At 27.8% G+C, this 13599-nt stretch overlaps 1 protein-coding gene across 1 annotated transcript; it reads left to right on the forward strand.

Moving 5' to 3' along the window:
• The first annotated feature begins 5926 nt into the window (after positions 1-5926).
• LOC112692857 (heterogeneous nuclear ribonucleoprotein H3-like) lies at positions 5927-12952 on the forward strand. The gene is made up of 8 exons (XM_025567672.1): positions 5927-6218; positions 6291-6568; positions 6997-7155; positions 10433-10576; positions 11337-11475; positions 11779-12175; positions 12245-12364; positions 12430-12952. The coding sequence occupies exons 2-8, from the start codon at positions 6301-6303 to the stop codon at positions 12763-12765; spliced, it is 1563 nt and encodes a 520-aa protein (XP_025423457.1). The 5' UTR covers positions 5927-6218; positions 6291-6300; the 3' UTR covers positions 12766-12952.
• Positions 12953-13599: the final 647 nt, after the last annotated feature.

Genomic DNA, 13599 nt, shown 5'->3' on the forward strand with positions numbered 1-13599 from the left:
TTTTTATTTTATATTCTTATCAGTTTTGGACATTTGCTGATAAATGAAACTCATGGTCCACAACAGGGGTAGCCAAATAGTCGATACTAATCTACCAGTCCACCGCACGATTTAAAAGATTAAAAATATTCAGTTTATACTTTTATCAGGGATTTAAATATATAATTATATATTTAAGAACATAGAATTATATACATATTTTAATCAATGAAAATTGAAAATAACGTCTTAATTCATGATTTATTGTTACCACTTCCCATTATTTAAGATCGTATTATTGGATTCGTTCATAATTGTTGGGTATCATTATTGTAATTAAAATGTTTGTCGATGTTTTTTCAAATCAATCGTATTAAAATTATTTTCGGTCGATTTCTACTAAAAAAAAAGTTATGGCCGTCCGTTGTCTTTAACGAACTCATCTAATAAAAATAGTTTACAATAGCCAAGGGTGTATTTGAGGAGGAGGGAGCATTCAACCCCCATGGCTCGTATTTTTTTTTTAATATAAAACATTGATTTATTTAAAAAAATGTAATGTACAAATAATTAAGAATATAAATTACTATTTTATCACTATGATATGATAATAAATTAGATAATATAGTAATTTAATAAATATAAATTATTATTCATAAGATATTATTGTATCCATTGATGAAATAATAAACAATTTTGTCAAAATGAAAAAAAGAAATTTGAAATTTGTTATTTGACTACTATAGCGAACCTCGACCTGAAAGGGTTGAGCTCGTACGATTGTTTAATGACGGAGAACTCGCTGTTGACTGGTAGATGGAAAACTTCAGAGGTTGAGTTAAAATATACGAACGTTTAATGAATGTAAGACTTTATTAAATCAACTAAAAAGTACAATGAAAACTAACACTTTAAATACTAAAGTAATTTATGGTTCAGCCGCAAAGAGTGAAATATAGACTACGTGTTGAGGCGAAGACACAAGTTAGTTATGCCCTAGTATACAAACGTATCCGTATATATACTAGTGCTACTCCTACGTTACGTGCTTCTGGAAGGTCGACAATAAAGAAAATGGAAATTTAATAAGGAAATAGGAAAAAAGAAAAAAGACTCATGGGTGCCGAGGTCTCCATGGCCTCGGGTAGTCCATAAGGTATTACCTTCGACGTGCTCGCACTACCCAAAGGTTTCGTAACCCGGATAGGATTACTATGCTTGCAGTCGACGTTCTTGTAATATCTATGGGATTGTTACACTACACACCAACCTTATGTTTTCTATTTAGATATTTATTAAATGAAGTTACTTATCTTAATTTTTTTTTTTTAAATTTTCAAAAATTAATTAATAGGTACTATTACTACTATGACTATTTATTGATTTTTTTTTTACAAGATTTACACTGAAGGTACAATTTTAATATAGGAACTATTTGTGTCGTTATTATTAATACTTATTTTATATGCAGTAGGTTTTAAATATATTTATTAAATAAATATTTAATTCAATTTGGTACTTGTATTTTTATTTATTTAGGTACTCGAATGAGCAACAGGAACATGAGCTGTAGGTAATGAACTGTAAATTATTTTTAAGTTTGTATAGAAGAAAAATTAGTTTTTCCCCCATGGCCTCAACTCAAATACGCCCTTGACAATAGCTAATTGTTGATTTATTAATAAAAATGCATTTAAATTAATAATTATGTATAGTTTACGGACTTTTATACATCTTATGAGTAAGAATTATAGAGGAGCCAGAAATAATATAGAAGTCAGAAATCTGGTAAATAGTTGTATATAGGTAGTATTATTTTAGTAAAATAATCAAATACAGAACACAAGGTGTACGAAATAGAAATAGAAATTAAATATTCTCTTCGATTTCGTAGATAATGAATTCATTGCCAATTACTACCTATCATGGTAAGATTACTGAAGTCCAGTAACTGGACTTAGCTGTTTTGACTGCAGACCACGAATTAAGATATATATATATATATATATATATATATATATATATTAAGATATCTTAATTCGTGTAGCAAACTGATATCCTCCCGTAACTTGCCATTTAATATCAATATTAAAATATTTTGACGTATACCACAGTACATAATATTTATATTACATAATGTTTAGACGAAAAAATGTAATGATATTTAATACGGCATAATAATTATACTTAGAATTATACATCATCATGAAACAAATTAAGTAGTTAATTTCATACTGGCCACTGTGATATGATCATGGGTAAGGTGACCATATGTCCCAATTATCGTATTTTCATTCCGTGTCTCCCGAGGAAATTTTGGGACATTAAATGTCCCTTATTTCGAAAGTAGTAAAAAATAAGGATGATTAATTTAATTTTTTTGATGAATTATTGTTTTTATTATATTTAACTAATAAGTTATTTAGTATTTAATTAGTATGTGTACATGCGACGTGTATACACTGTATTAATGCATGGTGGATGAGTGACAACGGCGAATAGCAGGGGCTGAGTATGGTGTATCGGGATGAATAACTAAACCAATAAAATATAATGTTTACATATATATTATACATTATATATAATATAATAAGCACCGCAGTATCAGCACAAACATAAAATTATTTTTCATTGTTCATTATGAAATAAAAGAATTCCTTAATTAAAATAACTTTATAGTCAATAAATAATTCTAATGATTCAGTTCGTGTTCAGCGCCCGACCGTGCAACACGTTTGTGTCGCTCATTACCGCATTTATAGCTATCGATAGCAGTAACACGCATCATTCGATTCAACGTGCAGGTAATATGATTATCGTTTTTACGTTAACTATACCAATTAAATAATATCTCAAACCCAATGGGTGATAAGCCTATTTTAACAACCGATATGAATAATTCCAACAGTTCTTCACAACCTACACACAGTAATAAGACATTCGCTGAAATAACTTCAAATACTAGTTTACCTAAAATGAATCAAGCTATCGTATTTAACTCCATAAATAATATCAAACAAATCGATTATGTCACCGCAATCAGCAAAACTATTCCCGCAAAGAATATACAATTTGTTTCGCGTATTTCCAATAACAGATTTTGCGTCTTCTTCAATAGCCAAACCGTTATGGAAAATTTACTTAAGATTCAGTCATCAATTCAAGTTAATGGAATAGAAATCCCAATTCGTAGACTTATTAACACCTCTAAGAGAATTATTTTATCAAATGTTTACCCGACTATCCCAAATCAACTCATAATAGACGCTCTTCATGAGCTAGGAATCAAAACTGTTTCGCAAATTTCTCACATGAGAGCCGGATTCGCCACTGAACAATTTTCTCACATATTAAGCTTTAGAAGACAAATTTATATTAGTCAAGATAGCATGTCCAAACTACCTAGCTCCATCACTGTTACAATAGAGAACACAACGTTCAGAATATTTATCACTGATGACACGGTAACATGTTTTCAATGTCACCAAACTGGTCACTTCTCAAGCCAATGTACAAATAAACCCAATTCAATTAATGTTACTGAACAAACAGAAACTGAAATGGAAACCCTTATAGACCTATCATCAACAGCCAACAATATAATAAATGTATCTTGCCCTTTACCTATCACCAATGCTCAAAAAGTTAATTCCTCCCAGGATAGAGACACTTCACTTATAAACCTATCCGTTGAAAGTACCAATGTCACTTCTTTGGAGCAGTCTATAAAACCTACACTAGCTGACAAACTAATATCGTCAGCTAACTTAAATACTAAAGTAAAGTCTCTTCAGACAGGAAAACGCCCAGCTCCTTCTACTGTAACTAATTCTCAGCCGCCTTCACCTACATCATCAAGCTCGTCTCTCCCATCCAGCTCACCTCCAATCGTGAGGCCCCCTAATACACAAGACGGCCAAACTCAATCAGCAAAAATAACCAAAGGAATTACAAGCAAAAAACTAAAAACCGGGCCTAGTTCCAGCTCTAATGATGAAGTTCTTACAAACATCGATGAATGGTTAGAATCTACTCATGAACTCTTTAACACACACCCTGGTTTTTCCTTAACCTATAACAGATTGTCAATTGGAGCTTTTAAAAGTAGCCCGATAATAAGTTTGCTTTCCCTGACTGGAGAACCTCCACTTCATTTCCGTAGACTTAAGTTATCTCTTAATTATATAGCTCGTATCTTATCTACACCAAATAATTCAACCATTCATTTTCTAAATAAAAATCGTTTCTCCAATATATACCAACATAATCCTAAATTAAGAAAACCATTAGGACTTAGACTACAGCAAGAGATGATGGAAATTAATATTGTAGCCAATGAAATATGCCAACGTGAAAACTGCCAGATACCTACTTGGAAACAACCTAATTTCCGAGTTGATACAAGCCTAACAGTTCACTCGAAAAAAGAAACTTCAAATATTATCTACAACAATTTATTCAACGAACTTATACATAGTTCCAGTACCAGTACTCAGATCTACACCGATGCTTCTAAAACAGAAATGGGAATAGGACTTGCAATAGTTCACCTCAACGAAACTAAGCAGTTCAAACTTAACATTTACAACAGCATTTATACAGCTGAATATCTTGCTTTATATAAAGGAGTCCAATTAGCTCTACAGATTCAAGATACTAAAATAGATATATGTTCCGACTCACTCAGTGCCTTAGCTAATCTGCAATCAATAACACTTTCAGAGCCATTGGCTATACTAATTAGCAACCTTCTTTCAAAATCAAGCAAAGATATTCAATTCATATGGATCCCTGGTCATTGCAACATAAAGGGAAATGAAAAGGCTGATGAAGCAGCTAGAAATGCAATTATGAGTCCAAACAGTGAATTAATCCCCTTTTCCTCACTTGTTGACATAAAGAGGAATATAAATAATTACTGCGTTGAATGGTGGAACTCAAAATGGCACAACACCACGGAAAACAAACTTAGAGAAATTAAACACTCTGTTGAACTCTGGCCAAAATTCACCGACCTAAATAGGAAAAATGAGGTAATTCTTAATCGCTTAAGAATCGGCCATACCAAATTCACACACGGACATCTCATGGCTAAAACAGATCCACCCCTATGCCCAACATGCAACATAGACTACTCTATTAAACACATAATTGTCCACTGCCCAAACTTTGATGCAGCCAGAAGAAACTTCAACATCCCTGATAACTTGTATGATGCTATTGGTCCTTTTTCTAACTGGCGAAACACAATTTTATACCTTAAAGAAATAGAATTGTATAACAGCATATAACAAGTTGTTTATTTGTAATACTTGTTTATAATTGTTTATAATCGAATTGTCCATTAACTTATAACTCCGTAAAATGTAAAAATGTAATAACAGTTAAGCTAATAACCTTGTAGTTGATGCTTAAACAATAATAAAAAAAAAAAAAATTCTAATGATTACCTATGTACACGTATTTATAATTTATTAAACTTATTGTAGAATAAAAATTATAGTTGTGTATTTGTGTATTTTTCATTTAATACAGTGATTCTTAATCTTATTAGGACCGCGACCCAAATTTTTTTCTAAAAATCTATCGCGACCCCATAGTTTTACATTTACAAAATCAATAAAAATAATTTTTAAAAAACAAATTTTTTCTATTTTATTACCTACTTATTGACTGCCTTATAATAATAATAATAATAATAATATAATACTTAATTAATTAGGCGTGTGTGATGAATGTGCTTATTTCTTACAAACTGTATAATTAAAAAAAAAACTTCACGCGACCCCCTGGGGGGTCGCGACCAACAGTTTGAGAAACACTGATTTAATAAAAATAAAAAAAATTGGAATTTTGAGTTATCATGGATTAAACAATAATACATGGAAGAAAAACGTTTTGAATAATGTGTAAACATTAAGCAAATATTTCAGGACGGCCATTTTGTCATACGTTTTCCCTGTTCAGTCGTTTGTCGTTCAATTCTTTTTGAAGCATAGTTATTTGTCTATTTGAATTGCGATGGTTTTTGAATGTCTTAAATATTTTTTGTATGTGCTTAGTTAACATTGTCTATTGTTGTTGACCGTCTTTGTTTATTGGGATAATTTACCCTTTTATGATTTCAAGTATTTTATTTTTAAGTTCTACATTGCTTTCATTACTTTTATGTTGGAAAAATAAGTATAATAATATCATTATTACTCATTAATATTCAGCATTGAGAGAAACTATTTAAAGTAAAAGCAATTTTTTTTTTGAAATGTTACTTAATATATTTTATATTATTATTGTATTATGTTGGTATGTAGATAACTAAAGATGAATCAGCAGCAACCACAACAACAGCAGCAGCAGCAACAACAACAACAACAACAACAACAACAACAACAGCAGCAGCAGCAGCAGCAGCAGCAGCTAAAACAAGAACAACCTTCACCAACACAGCCACAAATTAACGAAGACCAAAAAAGATCAAATGAACAAATTGATGATGAAAATCAGTCTAATGAAGGATTTGTTGTGAAAATGCGTGGTCTTCCATGGTCAGCTACGGCTGATGATATAATCAAATTTCTTAGCATATTAGGTATTTGACTTTAAGTTTATTATTAATTTTAGCATATTTGTTGGTATTTTGAGATAAATTTTAACTCTAGGTATAATGTATTGCGTATAAAACCTTAATATCTTTATTTCATAAAGATTTTTATGGCTTATTGTTTTAAAATATTTTACAACCAGATATAATTCAAGACCCATAACTATTTGTACTAATAAATGTTGTATTGTATTGAATTTTTAGAATTGAAACTAGATTGGTTGTAAAGCTTTCAGATGTATTTTATGCTACTTTTAATATAAATATTAATTTTTTATTTCTAGAAGTTTCTTTGCTTTTTTATGATTTTTTTTTTCCGTAAATGAATTCCTGCCTATGACTAATGAAATTAAATTCATTAATTAAAATTATTTATTGCATATTAATTTTAATTGTCATATATATTTAATGTTTAGGTGAAGCAAAAGTTAGAGGTGGAACTGCAGGAGTACATCTTACTATGGCTAGAGAAGGACGTCCTAGTGGTGAAGCTTATGTTGAAATGGAATCTGAGGAAGATCTTAAGGCTGCACTTAAAAAAGATCGAGAACATATGGGCAATCGTTATATTGAAGGTGAAATTATAATTTATTATTATAATAATACAAACGTGTACAGAATGTCTCATTGTGTTATACTGATTTTTATATTAATATATAGTTAAAATATAGTTAACCTGTCAGTAGGCGCGTGTATATTTGTAACACAGTTAGGTGCGTATGAGCGCGGCGCTCACTTTCTCAGTTTTTACTAATTAATGTTGTAAATCGAACTGTAAATGTTAATTTTTTATGGGTTATTAATCAAGATCACTTTGTTTATTTATTATTAATAGATGGTAGTTACAATACTTAATTAAAACTTATTACAATCAAAAAACTAAGATAGAAATCTCTGAAATAAAAATTAAAAAATACATAATTATATAATATAATTATTGAAAATTTATAAATCATACTTGGAGTTGAAAAATTGAAATAAATACATTATAATTAATTATAGTTAAAGTTTTAAAAAATAATAATACTTGGAGATGAAAAGTAAAAAAATTAATGTACATACATAGGTAATACATATCAGTCGCGTATAAGCGCGCTGCTCACTATCGGTACTGACAAGTTTAATCAATTGTCATTTCAACACAAGACTATGGATTGGGTTATTTTATTTTTAGAAAAGTGTCCAGATAAGATAACATAAGGTATACGTAGTTTTCAACAATTTAAAAATTAAATTGAAACCATTGGTAGCTAAACTAATAACGGAATGAGCACCGCTCATACGCGACTTCTGACGGGTTAAAAAAAAAAATTTTTTTCTCAATTGTATTTTGTATAATGGGAACACATTTATAACTAAAATACATTTTTTATATTCAACCCTGGATCACTTTATATAATTAATTATCCAGTTGTTTTCATTGTATAAATTTCAATATAGTCACATTGTGTAAGATATTATTCTAAACATTTTAATGAAATATTCATAAATATCTGATGAATATTTTCTGAGTAAAAGCTATTTTAGTTTCTAGAAAAGTGGTATGAAGAAGTATTTAAGTTGTATTGTTATTAACAGTAATAAATATAAATTATTAGTATTGCTTTTACATTACGCCACCTTGAATTACTACAATCATGAAATTCCGATATGAATAGAAGCATATCATAAGCATCATTCCAGATAATTTGTACTTTCAAACAAACCAGTTTTTATTATAAAATCTATAACATTTTATGTAGAATTATGTATGTATGTATTGTATAATTAATAATTAATGCTATTACTAATAGTTTATATTTATTACTGTTAATAAATATTCAACTAAAAAATTTTCTTACCTACCTCTTTAGAAACTAAAATGGCTTTTAATTAGGAAATATTCATTGGATATTTACGTATATTACATTTAAATTTTTAGATTAATATGTACATTGTTGACTATATTGAAATTTTTATAGTGAATCAATCAAGAAAGTTATTGTTTTAAAGTGATTTGTGGTGAAAATAAAAATTGTGTTAATAATTATATATGCGTCCTCTTTACACAATGTTACATTAAAATTTAAACTTATATATTTCAATATTAATTGAAATAATAAAAATTGGTAAAACATGGTAAGAGACTGTATAACTCATAAAAAATGGTTAAATTCTTCATTATTAAAGTAGCTAGATGTGACTTAAGATAGTTATCAATTATTCATATTATACATTTTAACGATAAATACAGTTATATAAGATATATACAATTATATAAGATTTTGTGAAATATTACAATTTTAAAAATAACTCACTAAATTATTAAAATATAATAAATTTATGACAAGACAGATAATGTTATTTTTTTTTTAAGCTTGGCAATATGTCAGTTTATCTAACTTATGTATATTAAAATTAATTACACAATTTATTTCATTACATACTGATTTGTTATATTGTATATTTTTAAAACTGATAATATATGTGGGAGTAATATCCTTTTAATACATAAGCAAGTTAAAAAAAAAAAATTATCAGGTTCAGAGCTATTATCAGGGATGAAGGCAGTTCTTGTTGTCTTATATTCTTAAAATTGTTGTTATTTATTATTTATATCACTAAAATCTGAAAATCTGGAAGTAGTTAATAATAGGTTGATAAGTGGATAAGTTAGTTAAGAAAAAGGTTGATAATTATTAGAAAATAAACAGAGTATATAGCAGATTTCTAGTACCTGCAGCTTCTTAACATGCAATTTTTAACTCTTTGGAAAATATATTAATATCGAGACCCAAAAAATATAAATTATATTATACGTTATAGTGATAATATTTTTGAATCTTAATAACGATTATTTTTTTCAAGTAAAAATAAAATAATATTTTATCGATAGTGACTTCACAATATTTTTTAACCTTATCGCACAATTAGTTTTATGGTGTATATAATATATATGTATGTGTCTTATCTAGTATACTTGATTATTATTATTTTGTATATTATTATATTATAAATCGATATGTGAATTCATAGGTCAATTCTATCAGTGCAGTATAGTTCGGTAATTTTTTCTTGTACTATTTTCTAACATAGGTTTTTCTATAAACGTTTCACTGTATTAAAACAGCAATATTGTGAACAAGATTTCTATAAACAAAAAGCATAAAATTAAAGAGAAAAATAGATGATTTAAAAGTGAAGGACTGACAAGGCTGTATCTAGAAATTTTTTTTGGGAGAGGTCCAAAACATGTATATTGTAATTTTACTGAATTTAGATTTTAACTTTTAATATTTGGTTGAAAATAAGACAGAAAAAGATTTAATCTTCTTTTATTGAGATTAATATCATAAATTCATATGATACGATATAAAATTAAAAGCAGTCAATGATTAATTGGAGTTTAAGTGATTTTTGACAGAAAATTTATGTTGATATTTAAAATAAATGAGTGTTTTAAATATTCGTAAAATATTGAAGAAATTTCGTGGGGATTCCAGACACCCTAGAGGCCTCCCCCCAGATACGGCCTTGGTGACTGATACTTTTGCGTTTACCAAAACACCATGGGACATTCAAAATATCTCATTTGTGATAAAAACTTACAACAAAACGGTTTTGAAACTTATTTAAAAAAATGGCTTTTCTATGAAAAGGTTCCAGATCCCTAGTGTATAGAGACTAATAGTATATATATATATATATGACTTGAGCGAAAGCTACCAAAAAGTTGAGGGTATGACTTATGACAATATATTTATAAATATTAATCTATAGTTAATATATATAGTTTTTTAACTATATTTATAATCTATATAAATTAATAAACTGTTATTATATTAACTTAAATATATTATCTTATATTTTCAGTATTTAGATCAAAACGTTCAGAAATGGAATGGGTGATTAAAAAAACTGGATCTACACTCGATAGTGTATTAGATGATAATTGTGTTCGATTAAGAGGTCTTCCATTTGGATCTACAAAAGATGATATAATACAATTTTTTCAAGGTAGACTTTTTTGTTTAAACCTTGAAATGCATTATTTTTATTAATTTGTTTTCTCAACTTATGGGTTGGTGCTAAATATGATTTTTTTGGTGATTCAATAAGAACGAAATGAATATTGTTAATTTTTTGTGATATTTGTATTTATTAAACAGTATAAACTGAAATTTATAGATTCTAAATGTATAAGTAATGGCTTGTAAGTTTCTATTGTTTATTATATATAGTACTTAAAATATTGTTGTTTTCCATATTTTTATATAGAATATCTAATTAATAAAATTATTTTTCTGACATTCTTAAGTAGATTTATATTTATATTTATATTTTTTATTATCATTTTAGATTTAGTACATTTAAATATATCTAATAAACATCATTAAGAAAGTACAATCCATTATATTATTCTAATAGTTAACTATGACAGTACACAATATTGCAAGTATTTTTTTTCAATTAATGTCTGATATGTTTTAAATTTATGAATCCCATAGAAATGAAAGTAAAATACTTTATAATAAGGTATATCACCTAAATCAAATTTGTTAAGAATTATATGAGAATCAACTGCTTAGAAAATTAAATATCACAAAACTATTAATAAACAGTTAAAATAAATGATTAACCTTAATGAATTGCCTTATTTTTTTTAAATATTTTCAGACTAATTTATTTATATCTATTTTTTGTTAATTAAAATGTTTGTGTTTTTGGTTGTGCTAATGATTGGGTTATCTATGATTGGTTGTATTGTGGGCAACAGGGTTGGAGATGACAACAGACGGTATAACCATAGCAACCGACTTCACGGGGCGGAGTACGGGGGAAGCTTTTGTACAATTTGTAGACAGAGAGAATGCAGAGAAAGCTCTGCAGAAACACAAGGAGAAAATAGGACACAGGTGGGGTGTCTTCCTCTATTTATCCCGGTGAAAATTGGCGGGTAATATAATCACATGTAGTTAAGCAAAGGGAGGCCGGGAGGGTTATCCTTCGCTCCTCCTTATTTGTGGTTTGTTTTTATTTTTTTTTTATATTTAAATATATATATATTTATTAATTTAAATGGTAATTTATATGTTCATTATTTTTTTTAAAATGATGAACATTTAATTTTTATTTTAAGTTAAATATTTTTAGGTATTTTATATCTATATTTTAATGGTAAATACTTAATACATTAATTTTTTTTTATCATTCTTTAGATATATTGAGATATTCCGCAGTAGTTTAGCTGAAATTCGTAATCAAGCTTTACAAAGAAGACCTCGGCAAACTCCATATGATCGAATGGATCGTTTTGGTAATAGTGGCGGTAGTGGAGGTAGTGGACGGTACTTTGATATGCCCATGAGAGCTGGTCGTAATATCAAATCATTTGGAAATAATGGTTATGATAATGGTGGTGGCCCATGGAATAGTGGTAGAAATATGGGCGGACCAAGAGGGGGTGGTGGAAGTGGCCAAGGTATGATGGGTGGTAGTGGCGGAGGTGGTGGAGGATGGAATAGTAATAACTGGAATGCTCCTCCGAGTAGACCTTTGTATGTTGTTCATATGAGAGGATTACCTTTTAAAGCAAACGAAGAAGATATTGCTGCAGTTCGTATATTTTTATACTTTTAAACTTTTATGAATTGATGTATCTTTTATAAATGTATATAATTTCAGTTTTTTGAACCATTGGAACCTGTTGAAATAGTAATTCTTTTCAATAACAATAACCGGCCATCTGGCGAAGCTAATGTTGAATTTGCTAGCAAAGAAGATGCTATGAGAGCTATGTCAAAAGTAATATTTTTTATTTTAATTACCAAAATATTGTTAATTTAATGTTTCATTTTTTGAATTTATAGGATAAAACATATATGCAACATAGATATATAGAACTCTTTATGGATGGACCAGTTGGAGGCGGACTGGGTGCTGGAGGTAATAATTTTAGTATGGATGATATGGGACCCCCAAATACTGGCAATGGTGGAAATTTTGGTGGATTTGGAAACAATTCATATGGAGGTACTGGCGGAGGCGGTGGAAATTCATTTGGAAACAATTCATTCTCCAGGCGTAATGAAAATTCTGGTCCTCCAAATTCATTTTTTTCTAATAATATGGGTGGTGGTGGATATCCAAGACCATCAGGACCTAGAAATATGTCTGGACCAGGACCTAAATTTAATCCATTTTAAAATTGATTTAAATAAGTGAAAATTTGTATAAGTATTATCATACATTTATTAGGAAGTTTTGTTTTTTATTCTTAATGACATAATTTATTATACTTTAAAGTTGAGTACTAACTGCAGTAAGTATACTACTATTAAAGTAAAAATTTTGACCACTTAATTTATTTACACTGCAAAATGTTTTTTGTAATATATTTTTTAGAATATAACATGATTGCTTAATATTTCAACATTAAAATTTATGTATTTATAATATAATTTTCTTATTTGTTAGTGTAAAGAATATTGGAAACTTAAAATTTTAAATATAATGTTGGTGTAATGACAACATTCTTTCTCTTATATTTTAAACTCATGTTTTACATAATTAAATTTTTTTTTTATGTATACATATATTTAAGAAAACCATTTTATATTAATATTTTAGTATTTGTAATTAAGCTTCTATTAAATACAATAAACAGTTTTTTAAATAAAATATTTATTTTAAATAATTTTAAATATTTACAGTATTTCCTTCCAAAAATTCCTGTCAGTGTATTAATTTATCAATTTTTTTAAAAAACCATACTTTATTTTATGATTTTCAGTTCATTAAAATCTTAAACCTTATTAAAATGTACAGTAAAAACTTAATTGTATTATTTGTAGTTTAAAATGTCTTGATAAAATGATTTTTATACTAAAAGCTAAATTTGATCTATTATTTATAATTCTTATTAAGTATGTATATATTTTTTTTTTACAGTAATTTTCTATATTTCATAAATATTTGTATATTTATAAATAAAAAATTTAATTAGAAGTCGAAATGGTAACTAACTTCATCAAAGGTCA

This window comes from Sipha flava, unplaced genomic scaffold, assembly GCF_003268045.1.
Source record: "Sipha flava isolate LNK unplaced genomic scaffold, YSA_version1 77_pilon_pilon, whole genome shotgun sequence".
Lineage (NCBI taxonomy): Eukaryota > Metazoa > Arthropoda > Insecta > Hemiptera > Aphididae > Sipha > Sipha flava.

Coding starts and splice junctions, on each gene's coding strand:
- LOC112692857 (XM_025567672.1), top strand. CDS start 6,301: ATGAATCAGCAGCAACCACAACAACAGCAGCAGCAGCAACAACAACAA. Junction 6,569..6,996: donor CAAATTTCTTAGCATATTAG/GTATTTGACTTT, acceptor TTTAATGTTTAG/GTGAAGCAAAAGTTAGAGGT. Junction 12,176..12,244: donor ACGAAGAAGATATTGCTGCA/GTTCGTATATTT, acceptor ATATAATTTCAG/TTTTTTGAACCATTGGAACC.